This window comes from Osmerus mordax, chromosome 19, assembly GCF_038355195.1.
Source record: "Osmerus mordax isolate fOsmMor3 chromosome 19, fOsmMor3.pri, whole genome shotgun sequence".
Lineage (NCBI taxonomy): Eukaryota > Metazoa > Chordata > Actinopteri > Osmeriformes > Osmeridae > Osmerus > Osmerus mordax.
Window position 1 is genome coordinate 10,684,414 of NC_090068.1, and position 13,442 is coordinate 10,697,855.

General features: G+C 46.4%; 1 protein-coding gene across 1 annotated transcript; it reads left to right on the top strand.

Moving 5' to 3' along the window:
• Nucleotides 1-692: 692 nt before the first annotated feature.
• LOC136962983 (integrin alpha-X-like) lies at nt 693-13,096 on the top strand. Its single transcript, XM_067256934.1, is given in 31 exon segments — nt 693-875; nt 1,579-1,699; nt 2,211-2,305; nt 3,146-3,201; nt 3,707-3,821; nt 4,044-4,174; nt 4,256-4,401; nt 4,549-4,702; nt 4,947-5,079; nt 5,252-5,338; nt 5,341-5,529; nt 5,532-5,681; nt 6,153-6,301; nt 6,617-6,757; nt 7,428-7,631; nt 7,759-7,889; nt 8,028-8,188; nt 8,645-8,793; nt 8,988-9,116; nt 9,547-9,620; nt 9,776-9,908; nt 10,105-10,212; nt 10,385-10,464; nt 10,565-10,654; nt 10,798-10,858; nt 11,185-11,286; nt 11,378-11,443; nt 11,773-11,880; nt 12,079-12,177; nt 12,448-12,558; nt 12,682-13,096. Coding segments are annotated over 31 exon segments (3,615 nt in total). The 5' UTR covers nt 693-838; the 3' UTR covers nt 12,787-13,096.
• The last annotated feature ends 346 nt before the right edge of the window (nt 13,097-13,442 follow it).

Below are 13,442 nucleotides of genomic sequence, written 5' to 3' on the forward strand. Positions count from 1 at the left end.
ATGCTTAGAACAACCGAGAGGATCACATTTCCAAGTTAGTTAACCAATGGTGTCGGTGTAAATTCTGGATAGACAATAAAGTTGTATTCTATTCTATTCTTCATCCAATTATGCCTGCCATAGGTGTCATATTTTTTTTACATATCCATCTAAATACTTACATTAACATCTTCGAAACCGAAATCTTGTTCTTAGCTGTGAGACCTGTATTTAAAGACTTGTTTTAGTGAGACACATTTTGTGCATACTGACAACTTTTCGGGTTTTCCTCAAGGTGGCATCAGAGGATTCGCATTAAAGATGAAAACCTTTTCTTTATAATTGACTTGCATAAAATACAGCCGAAATAATTGCGTGTGGGCGAAACACCGCACAGCTGGAACACTGAATGTGTCAATCAGATCACTGTTTTTGTGACAGTAACTCACTGTAACTAGTTTTTCCAGTCTAAATGATCAACAGTCTTACTGTATGAAATAGTTTCAGTTGATGATACAGTCACCTGTCTGGTCAGCTTTGCCTGACCTCTAGTTAGAGGCGGACGACTCCCATTGACACAATCTGCCTCGGTTGCCTCTCTTGCGCGTTGCGTAGTATTTCCTCTGCACAAAGTGAAATAACGGCTTTCACTCTTTGACAGTTTCACTCTCTAAGGTTCCCCTCATTTCATACAGTGTAGAGAAGGAGTAGTGTCCTATTTCTGGTTTCAACAAAGTTATATATTGTTCATAGCCTATCTCAAGGATTTCGCGGGAAGCTTAGGCTTATGAAGATGGAAACATTCTAATAACTGTATTTCAGTTGTGAATTAATTTAACGTTTTTCAGAACAACAGAAGATGGACCACTTATGGAGTTTAATTGGGCTCCTGCATAGTAAGTATACGTTAAGGTCCGTGTACTTGGTGGCCATTCGTTTTTTCAACCCGTATTGACAAACGTAACCTACCACGGTTGTTCAGATGTCGAAAAGTATTGGTGCATCAGTGTTGAATAGTATGAACCTACAGAAAAGGTCTAAAGACATTGGACTGGTAGGGATGATTTTTTTTGACAGTTGTAAATAGCCTACTGTCTTTTCTCCACAAATACCATGGGCTTGGACATAGTGGCCATGGGCTTGGACCAGTTCATTTATAGGACTTTGACTTGATGGGTGTGATTTTGGCACCATGCAACGCTAAAGAGCTGTCACCCAGGGCTCCCCAGGGGTAAAATGTTATTGGTGCCTCTGTGTCTTTGCTAACTGTTAAGGTCGCTTTAATGTACTTGATTAGTCTCGGCTTCGGCTGTGTCCCTGTCCGCGATAGGTCACCAATTTCTGTACGATGTCAAGGGTGAGATTGTTTATACTGGACTATGATTGGTTAATTTAGTTAAAGAGTTATTTGATCCACCTGGGTTATTTAGTTTTCTTCTAAACCCAGCACTGCGTTCGTGCTCAGTCTGGATTTGTCTGTTTATCACTGTGTTCTGTTTGTTCATTAAAATGTATATTTTCCTGAAAACTTTAGGTGCTTCTTGCATTTGGATCCACATCTCATCCCCGTTTAATCAACAATTTCCAATTCTCTTTCAGTCTCTCCATTGACCTGGGCGTTCAATCTAGACATTGATCGTCCCAGATTATTTAAGAACACTGATGCACGATCCAGTTTTGGGTATCGCGTGTGTCACTTTGGACCGGCGCGGGATAGAAGGCAAGTTTGCACCTTTGGTCCTCACCTCAGTCGGTACAGCAACCTAACCAGTCACTGTCAGGACTACAAAGTGGGAAGACTGTGTGTCAAGTCATTGACAGACTACTTATATTGAAGAACATGTATTACAAGTTCGATAGTCGCAATATTTTGTTGGTGTTTGTCTTATCTAAACAAAAGCACTACATTGAATAGCCTGGTATTATGAGTAGCCTAGATGAGCTACAGAGTGTAGTGATAACATATGATCATCTAGTGAGCATCTATGATACAAGCACACAGCAGGGAGAGAAGCACATCGGATTTGAATTATGGGTTAAAATGACACAATGTAACATGTTAGTTTTAGCTTTGTATAAAACTTGATTTGTTCAAAGCTTATTTATCCTTATACTTTTTCAGAGTTTCAACATATTTGCAGTCTCGAATGGAATACATTGGGTTTGTTGTCAGTGGAAATAACACATCAGTTTTGCCTGTCTCCACCTTGGTTGTTTCCTCTTATCTCTAGTGTGTTAGTCACAGCCCCTTTCCTGGCTAACGGCACCGGGGGTCTGTACCGGTGCTCCTATCACAGTGGACGTTGTGATGCAGTACCGGTTCAGGGTAAGTCATTCTGCCCCATTTATGATACCCAAGAGACCCTCTCCTCACACTAGGACATAGTTCAGCAGACAATCAAGGATCAGATTGTTCTGATTGTATTACGGTGTTCAGTCAAGAACTGTATTTAGCAGGCAGAGCAGCTGTGGACAGGAGCAGCTGTGGTCAGCAGGTTAGTGTGTGTGAGGACCTCCTTTGCCACAGTTACTTACTGCATGTTTCCCCACGCCTCGTCCCCACACCACAGTGTGCCAACACACACTAAGACAGAGAGGGACCAAAGATGTTTCAAAGTCTATTTTGTTACACAATTCTGGCACCAGAAAATGTATCAAGATAAAATACATTTGTAACATTGAGCATTCTGACTGGGCAAAATGGCAGAACATTCAGATTTTTATGACAATATTTTATATTTATATTGACAGTTTGAACCATAGAGGAAGGTAGAACAGGAAGTAGAATGCCTGTTATATGTGGGTCTCATGAACTGAGCAACAACTAAGTTAGGGAGTGCAAAGAATAATGCTGAATCTTGATGAGGTTATTTCTAAACACACACACACACACACACTGCCCCATCCAGGGCCTCCAGACAGGTGGTGTTGTGCTCACTTATGCTACCCACTCACTGTGCGAGCATGTGCACCTATAGGCATTAATCCAATACACGCCACAACACATACACCCACTCAAACTCACACATGTTAACGTTGTGGGCTGAGGTGCTGAGTCTACAGTTAATTGCACAATTGTGTGACTGGTGAGTTAAGAGACGTGCGCTTGAGCTCTTCCAGGAACTGTGCTCACCTCACCCACCCCCCACCCCCTCTTCTCCTGCAGTGGATCAAGACATCGCATTTGGGCTGTCGATTGCATGCAGCACTGACAGAGTCATGGTGAGTGCCTGGGCGTAGGGATGTTTGTCACTTCTGAGGAGTATCATTAACAGTTTAGGCCGGGTGTCGTAACAATAGACAAACCACGGACCATGACAAGATGGAGGGATCCTAACTAAATGGGCTGGGATGCAACATGTATGTCACTTTGGATAAAACGACATACAGATCAAATCTGCTAAATGAATACAAATGTAAATGGGATTCAGTAGTGGGACAACCTGACGGTGATGTCATGGTTAAAATAACGGTTTGGTCAGCACCTCCATTTTTGTAAACACTTTTAATCAAAGCGACGTACAAGGGGGATTCTGCAACCTCTATAACCTGCAGTCAAATGCTCTCCCACTAAACTCTACAGAGCTATAACCACCTGGTGGCGTGACCTGTTATTTAATTAACAGACAAAGTTAATGAAATCTTTGTTTTATATTTCTGTCTATTGGTCGTAGTCCAACCTGTACCACTCTAACAGTCAGATGTCTTCTCTATCCTTCCTGTCCAGGTATGTGGACCACATCTGGTCCATGCTTGCAACTCGTTCAACTACCTCAACGGGCTGTGTGTCCAGCTGGATTCACAGCTGACAGTTGTGAAAAAACTCAAGCCAGCCTTTCAAGGTGTGATTCACTCATTTGGTTAAATTGAATTATGTTGCCCCCGTGGGTCTGTGAAGCGCATTTAATGACTATCTGTATTGTACTGCTTAGAGGGGAAATGTCAAAGCTTGATCTTGGTTGTGATGAAGGACGGATGATTGTCGTGGACGGAGGGGGGGGGGGGAGAAGGTGATGTCTCTCTGCTTCCTCTTTACTCCTCTTTGATCTCTCTGTCTCCTCCAGACTGCCAAGACTTTGGTCTGGATGCTGTGATTCTCTTTGACAGCTCTCAGAGCATCACTAACAGCGATTTTGATAAGATGATCACGTTTATAAAAAATATAGTCCGAATGTTCACTGATACCAGTGTACAGGTGAGTGGTGTATGTACAGTAAGTGTGTGTGTGTGCTGGTCAGTTGTGTGTCAGTCTGATGACATGATCTATCTTTCACAGGTGGCAGTGGCTCAGTATTCTACCGACGCACATGCCGTCTTCCATTTTCAGAACTTTGCAGTTGATCGAAACCCGGATAATTTGATGAAGTTTGTTAGCCACTCGCAGGGAAACACGTACACTCCCTCAGCTATCCGCTACGTGCTGTGAGTGTGTCTCTGGAACCGGAACACACCTCTCTCACTGCACTGCTATATCTCCTGAGACCCAGCAAGTCATTTATGCTTGTGGACATCGGTTTTGGGCTATTAACTTTTCATATTTTTTTTTTTACCGTTCCTCTGTTGTCCCAGTCAAGAAATGCTGACAGAAAAACGAGGCATGAGACGGAACTCCAGGAAACTGTTGGTTGTGATAACGGACGGCAAATCAAACGATCCCAAGGACTCTTTTGAAAAGGTTCTACCGCTGGCAGAAGAGAGGGGAGTCGTCAGGATTGCTGTTGGGGTGAGTATGCTCATGGTGACGTGAGATTCTGCGTGAACCGAATAAAGATTCATTATTCAGTTTCATTTATTTGTGGGGTGGGGTTTCTCACTTGTCTGGACAGCACTTTGGTCAATGTGGCTTGTTTTAAAATGGCTGTTTGCTTGTGTCACTCAGTTCCTGTCACTGTCTTCCTGTCTCTGTCTCTCTCTCCTTGTCTCTCTGCCTGCCTGTCTCTCTCTCCCTCCCCCCCCTCCCAACTCAGGTAGGAAACCAGGTGTCTTCCGAGGAGCTCAAACAAGTGGCCTCGTCTTCTGAGGGCGTATTTGAGACCAACAGCTTTGAGGCTCTGAAAACCATTCAGGTCCAGATCAGAAATCAAATCTTCAACATTGAAGGTAAACACCCAGGTCCTGTAGCTGTTAAACTACTGGAAAACCGCATGAATAAGAACCCATGACTAGTACGTGTAACACACAAATGACATGTTTAATGTTTAATATATAATTCATCGACACGAACCATAATGAACCATAAAGTTTGTCTGTGTTGTATGTGACGTCCGTGAAGGAAACAGCGCTGCCAGTGCCAGGTCCTTTAAACAGGAGCTCTCACAAGGAGGGTTCAGTACAGCGCTCTCTGGGGTACGGCCGCATCATGCATCCCTTTCTGCAGCATTAGATCTTATCACAAAATGTCTTTCTACAACCTTCGATCTTATCATATCTTTCTGCAGCATCAGATCTTATCACAAAACGTCTTTCTACAACCTTCAATCTTATCATATCTTTCTGCAGCCTTAGATCTCATCTTGTGTCTTTCTACAACGTTCAATCTCATCATGTACAACTCTTGTCTCTCCCTACCAAGGGGGTGTCTGTGTTTGGGGCCCCGGGGTCGTACTCTTGGTCTGGAGGCATGGTGGAGTCCATGCAGGGAGCCAACGACACCTTCATCAACGCTTCTGCAGTGGAGGCCGACATGAAGGACTCTTACCTGGGTGAGCCATGAGCGCTGCCCGTTCACATCCACACGTCTCTCGCTCTCGCTCTCGCTCTCGCTCTCGCTCTCGCTCTCCTCCCTCTGTCCTGTAGCTGACTTGGTTTCCCACCAGCGCCGGCTCGAAGGTCTGTCGTTAAAACTGAGAACATCAGCAGTGCAGCGTGTGGTTTGCTGTACTGTAAGTTTGAATCTAAAGTTTTGTTCCACCACTATGCACTTCCCCTCATGCTGCTTTGAAGTATAAGTGGTAACAAGTGTGTGGGAATGTGGTTAAGTCAACGAGCAGTTGACTTAGCAACTCCTGAGCAACTCCTCTTCTGAGGAGGACTGTTTTGCAAATTAGACGTGGTGCTATGTGGGTACATGGTAGTTTAACTTTAATGGAAAGTGTTGCTGAAGAAGTCATTTGAGAGTAGCACTCTGAAACTAAGTTAGTGAAGTAGTGTGGCATTTGTTGCTGTCTGTGCAGGCTACTCGGTAGCGGTGGCAGTGATGAAGGACGGCCTTGTGTACTTTTCTGGGGCCCCCAGGTACAACCACACAGGCCTGGTCCTGGCCTTTCAGACGGACCCTGTCCTGGGACGGTGGACGGTCTCTCACAGGGTACACGGAGTCCAGGTAGAAGGGGCTCTGGGGTTCAGGGCACTTAGGAGATGCTGTTGGAGATATGAATCCTTTTTACGGTTTATTGACTCAGAAGCCACTTTTATCCTAAGCAACATACAAATTGTACATAATAGAAAGTTCAGTTCGAACAGTATTTGAATGCTGTTACAGATATGAAGCTTACATAGAAGTTGCATTTATGGATGTGAAGTCATGATGGGAGATTTTGGCTCATCTAGTTTTGGTTGTCTAATATATTTTATTTTCTATCCACCCCCCCCCCACCACACACGCAAACTCCCCCTCCCCCACTCTCAACCCCCCCAGCTGGGCTCGTACTTCGGTGGGGAGCTGTGTGTGTTGCAGAGGCCTGGCGAGGGTGACGCAGCCCTGCTGCTGGTGGGAGCACCGTCCTTTCATGAGCAGGGTGTGGGCGGGGAGGTGACAGTCTGCTCCCTGAGGCCCAGGGTGAGACTGCTATCTCTCTACTGCACGTTTACATTGCAGTTGCATTTAACAGACGCTTTTATCCAAAGCTGTCTAATACCGTATCTACTCTCTAATATCTGCTTTCTATTGCTTCACTGATATCTACCACTCTGACCCGAGGACCTACATAGACGTAATATATGATTTGTTACTAAATTATGCTATTTCAAAGAGTTATAACTAAATGACGCTTTTTATAACAACTATCTCCTTCTTAAATTACTCTATAGCAGTTATAACATCATTACGCTATTTTAAATCCCGTCTTTTATTTGTGCTTTATACATGTGTATAAATAAGGATATACAGCATAAATATCTTCATGTGAAAGCTATGCAGTGTGACAAGGGGCCTTCCTGAAATTCTAGATCAGTTTCTCAAGCTAAGAGTTGTACTTCCCCCCCTCAAGTCATGAGTTTGATTAACACACCCTGACATACTTAGTGGTCTAGTTCCTCATCCTGAGTTGACAGTTATAATTCCACTTAGTATTGCTAGTTATGTACCCTTAGTATAGTTAGTCCTCATGTTAAAATTTTAGATTCCTATATGTTTAATGTTTGCACCTTCCTGCCAAAGCAAATTCCTTGTCTGTGCAAACTTTCATGGCGAATAAAACCCATTCTGGTTGTGACCTTAATCCACCCAGGTCATCAACTGCACCCACACTCTGCGCGGGGCAGCTGGGAACGAGCTGGGCCGCTTCGGGGCGTCTCTGTCCCCCTGTCCCGACCTCAACGGAGACGGGCTGCTGGAGCTGGCTGTGGGGGCCCCTCTGGAGAACAGGGGCCGGGGGAGTCTGTATGTCTTCCTGGGGCGATCGGGGGGAGGCCTCCAGACCAGTTACAGTCAGGTCAGACCACATCTGTTAGGGAAGTGACCTGGTCATCGTGTATATGTTACTACTACTCTGATAGCATCGTTATCCTGTCCCAGATATTCCTCTGAATACTGTGTGTGTGTATCCATATGTGATGCAGAGGATCCAGGGGGTGAGGGGGGCCAGTGAGCTGAAGTTCTTCGGGCTGTCTGTGCACTCTGCTGGGGACCTGAATTCGGACGGCCTGGCTGACCTGGTGGTGGGGGCCAAGGGCGCTGCCGTCATACTGAGGTGAGCAACTTACAGGGGCGGGGGATTTGAACTTGCGTCCTCTTGATGACCTACAGTCAAACGCCATAACAATCCAATCCTCATTCATAAACACCACAACATCTCCATGTCTGGACTCGATGGGTGTCGTCCCTGCAGGTCCCAGCCTGTGATGCAGGTTCAGGTGTCGGTCTCTCTCGACCCGCCCCTCATCCCTCAGGACTACTTCCACTGTGCCGGCGCCATGGCGCTCGACACCCCTGTCGCCACGGCGACGCTGTGCGTCACGGTCCGAGGCATCCACACAGGGAACATCAAGGGTGAGGAGGGCTAGAGGGAGAGAACGCTCAACTCGCTCTCATCTCGCTTCTCACATTTTACTTAAGTCATTTAGCAGACGTTTTTCTCCAAAGTGACATGCGGAACAGTATGTAGAAAGGACAGCAAAAAAAATCCAGAATCAGAAGTGAGTCGAGAAGGTTTTCTAGGCTGCAGGGAATAGGACTGACTGGGTCCGAGGAATCCCACGGGTGTCAACGAGACCATTTCCAGTTTACATTTACATTTAGTATTTTTTTTTAGCAGACGCTCTTATCCAGAGCGACTTACAGTAAGTACAGGGACATTCCCCCGAGGCAAGTAGGGTGAAGTGCCTTGCCCAAGGACACAACGTCAGTTGGCATGACCGGGAATCGAACTGGCAACCTTCGGATTACTAGCCCGATTCCCTCACCGCTCAGCCACCTGACTCCCTGTGTTTCTGTCCTCCACTCCAGCACCTCTCCGAGCATCAGTAGAGATGTCTGTGGAGCTGGACTCCCAGACCAGGCCAGCTCGACTTCTGTTTTACCCCAGCGCCGCCACCTCTCGCTGGGCAGGCGAAGTCAACAGCACGGCCTGTCATAACCTCTCCATCAGCATACCAGTCAGTCGCAGCACCATGCACGTGTCATTCAAACCTACTCCATCTTTACTCCTACCCTGTTAAGATACATGCACAATTGATTTCATTCTTCTCTTCATTACCTTTTTTTCACACTCTGGGAGACCACACACCTAGCCTTCCTCTTGTTGATCGATCGACCCTCAGGGATGTTGTGCCGTGCTGGTGTGTTGCAGGGTTGCATCTCAGACTACCGTCCTGTGCTGCTGTCTGGCCGTCTGGCTGTGGAGGGACAAGAGGTCCCAGACACGGGGGGGCTGCGGTCTATCCTCAGCCCAGACAGCCCCACCTCCTTCACACACATGGTGAGACCAGCACACACACACACAGCCCCACCTCCTTCACACACATGGTGAGACCAGCACACACACACACAGTCCCACCTCCTTCACACACATGGTGAGACCAGCACACACACACACAGTCCCACCTCCTTCACACACATGGTGAGCCCAGCACACACACAGTCCCACCTCCTTCACACACATGGTGAGACCAGCACACACACACACAGCCCCACCTCCTCCACACACATGGTGAGACCAGCACACACACACACAGCCCCACCTCCTTCACACACATGGTGATACCAGCACACAGCCACACAGGACTGTTGGGTAGTTTTGGATACTGTAGTGGATCATGTTGATGTAAACAGTGTTTCTGTTGGGGTGGGGGGTGTTGTTAGGTGTAAGTCACGATGTTGAAGGTGAACGTGTCTGCGCGGTGTTTCAGGTGTTGCTGGAGAAGGTGTGTGGCGAAGACCATGTGTGCATCCCTGACTTACAAGTGTCCGTTAACTTCACCAGGTATCACATCCCTTCTATAGAGTCCCTGTGTGCCTCCTTTTTCACCTGGTCCTAGCGGGCACTGGATGAAAGCATCTCCTAAACGAATGAATTGTCAAATGAATAAAAGTCTGAATAAAATGTAACACAATGTGTCACGTCGCTCTGTCCTCCAGCCCAGAGGTGGTGGTCTTCTCCCGGTTCCCGGTGGAGCTGGCGGTGGGTGTGGCCAACAGTGGCGAGGACGCCGAAGGGGTGGAGCTGATGCTGACACACCCCTCCTCCGTTACCTTCCTCCGAGCTAAGCAGGTGACTTGTGGCTCTCACTGGAATTCTAGATCTTGAATTTCCATGATTTGTAAAGTGAATTGAATTGATGCTTTGGCTGAAAGGGTCTGCTTAATGTGCAGGAAAATTTAACTGAACTGAACCCGAGTACACGTTCAGTCTTATGACCTGTCTTCAGTGCTGTAGTGTCGTAACAAGCGTGTTGCTGTGCTCCAAGTCTTTAGGTCATGAAGCTGTTAGGTGTTTATCCAACTCCACCGAGGTTGAAAATGTCACCATGACTACGTGTCACCTCAGCTCAGTCACTCTCCGACAGGGGTCAGAGGTCAGTAACCGCCCTCTCTTTCCCCTCTGGGAAAGGATATTAAAGATGAATCAGATTGAGCTTGTGGGGCACATTGTGATGGGAGCGCACTCTGCCACCTTTCACCGCCACCGCCCCACCCTTCTTCCTCCCGTCCATCCCCTAACCCCACTTTCTCTCTCCCCTCCCGCAGATGAAAGTGCTGATGTCATTTGAGGTTTCGGACCTCTCCTCTCGAACCCGTCTGTTGGCTGTGAATGTGTCTGTCAGCGCGTGAGTTGCCCTCACAACACCAGTTCCAGCCACCATGCAAACAAACCACATCTCACAGGAACTTAGAATGTTGTTGTATTCCTGTGTGTTTCTCCTTCAGGAATGGTGAGGAACCGGACACTCTTTACGATAACTTTGGAAGCAGCTCAGTCGCTGTCAAGCTACCCATCAACGTCATCATCTTCCGAGAGTAGGTACAGCGATGGCTGAGTGCTGGCGTGAGTTGGCGGACGACAGTTTAAATGTTGAACGGATGAGAATTTGAACGTTGGAACGAATGACAGTTTTACTGTTGGGAGTGACCGTATCCTTGTCTTCATGATCGTGTTCTAGAGGCAACTCCACTCAGTTCATCCGTCCACCAGAGACAACACTGATTGAGCATATATTTGTGGTAAGGCTCTCTTTGGACCAAAGTCTTTACAGCAGTACTAACCATGTTAAATCTGAGCCTTTTATCCAAAGCGATGTACAGGGGGGATTTGGACCTGTGACCACAACATCCCCTTACCCCCAAAACCCCTCTCCCATTCTGAGCCTTCTTACCCCCTGTGTAATAACCAAACACTGTGTGATAACCAAACACTGTGTGATAACCCAACACTGTAATAACCCAACACTGTGTGATAACCCAACACTGTGTGATAACCCAACACTGTGTAATAACCCAACACTTAATACCGTTTCACACACCTGTCCTCTTGTGCTTTGGTCTCTGAGGTGGAGAACGTGGGCGATATGGCAGCACCTGTGAACGCCACCTTCCTGCTTCCTGCTGATTTGACGTCAGGCCACCGGTGGAGCGTGTCTCTGTCAGAAACTGTAAACGCTTGCTTGTAAACCTCTCCTAAAGTCACGACACCTCTGTCGCGTGCGGTGAGGAACCCTCACGCTTGTTTTTCTGTTTCTGCAGATCGGCAGGACAACGTGTGAGATAAGGCTGCTCTCGACCACAGATAAAGAAACTTTGGTGAATCAGGTGAAACTTCTGTCTGGGGGGTGTGAGCGATAAAGATGAACACGATTAGCAGAACATGATATTGCAAACATGATAAATCTAGGCTAAGGTTAATCTTGGTTGTAACTCTTAGTTAAGGTTGTTCTTAGTCAAGGTTAATTTATTCATTCTGTATTCATAAATATTGAAATATTTATATTATATATTGTTTAAAAGATGGGTTTAGTTTGGCGTCTAGGAATCTGTCTGGAGGAGTATGACCAAATAATGACAAACTTGAGGACAACAAAATGATTTGCTGAATAAGGAAGTTAAACATATGAATTCTCTCTTGACCTCCTCCTTTACAGAACTGTGGAGGAGTGACCTGTCTCCTGGCTGCTTGCACCATAGCCCCATTGAGCCAGCAGCAGTCATGCATATTCAGGTTTATTGGCAGTGTCAGCCTAGAGGCAGATGTACGTCAACTCATGACTCAGTTCCCTGTTACATTATTACAGGATATATAGCGATATATCTGAGAGACTCACTCGTACTCACTCACACACAGATAAACAGATTCTCACGCATACTCTCACACACTAACATCAATGCGTGCGAAAACACACACACACACACCAACTCACACACATGCTGACCCAGTGCTGTTTCCTCAGGGCTCAGGGGCACAGGTGGAGGTGAGGAGTCGGGGGGTGTTATCGTTTGACCGGGCGGTCTACACCCAGTACCCTGCCCACAGCTTCCAGACACTCACGGTGAGTTACAGTACCGACCCCAGGACTGCTGGACCTCACAGAACCATCATGTCACTCTCGTGTCTGGAGTCAGGTGGCTGAGTGGTTAGGGAATCGGGCTAGTAATCAGAAGGTTGCCGGTTCAATTCCTGGCCCTGCCTATGTCCTTGGGCAAGGCACTTCACCCTCAAAACTCCCCCTGCGTGTCGCTTTGCATAAAAGCATCTGTTGAGTTAAATCTATTATTATTATTCATAGCACCTCTCCTCCTTGCCTTCTCTGCTTCCACAGATTGTGACAGTCCTGGACACGCCCCCCCCTTCCCAGGTGGTTTTCATCACCTTGGTCTCTGTGCTCTGTGCACTGCTGATCCTGCTGGTGGTGTCTGCACTTCTCTTGAAGGTTAGACTTCCTGCCACCGTTTCTGACCTCCTTGATCGTGATGGAGGGTTGGACAGCCTGCAGGACTGTTATAACCATGTGAATGGATCTATCTCTCCCTGTCTTTGTTTTTTTTTTCAACAGATTGGATTTTTCACACATCAGATGCCCCCTAGTGGTAAAGAGGATGATGCAGCTGAACCAGCCTCTACTGGAGAGACCAACTCTCTTAGAGAGCCGGTCCTGTAGCCCAGACCTCCATCCTCCCTGATCGACGGCCCTCTTGCCAGGACCTCTGCTCTCCCTGAAGCACCACCGCAAGAACGGATGGACTAGAAGTTCCTGCCGGATGGATCGTGAAATGAGGTTCTCTTTTAACATGGACCTGACTTCCATCTGCTTTTTCAACCCTGGAGTCTTGAAAGACAGACATATAACGATTGTTTTGTAGATAAAACAAATTCCATCCACCCATGGAATAAATTCCCAAATTACATGAAGGGTAACTGGCCTCTGCAGTGTTTATAAAGTAACTACTTAGACACATAAGACTCTTTAAATTTAGACACATTAATATATTTGACAAACTACTTGGTTATCTATTTTAGATTTAATTTAGACATGTTCATAAGATGTTCCTTTTTGATTTAAGAGCTTTTAACACAACATACTGGATCTTAGTGTCACCAGTTGACCTGCAACTCCTTGTAAAGGCAATGGCATTATTAGGCACATGTGAGTTCAACAGTTAGTGCTGCACCAAGTCAAATGAAGGACGGTATAATAAAACATTTACATGTAAAACACAACACCTGAAAAATGCTAGGGGAAAAAAAAAAAAATTCAGGTCAAGTAAAACCAATCTGGGAATGTGACATTCTATAGTCGACTCCGGTATTACTAAA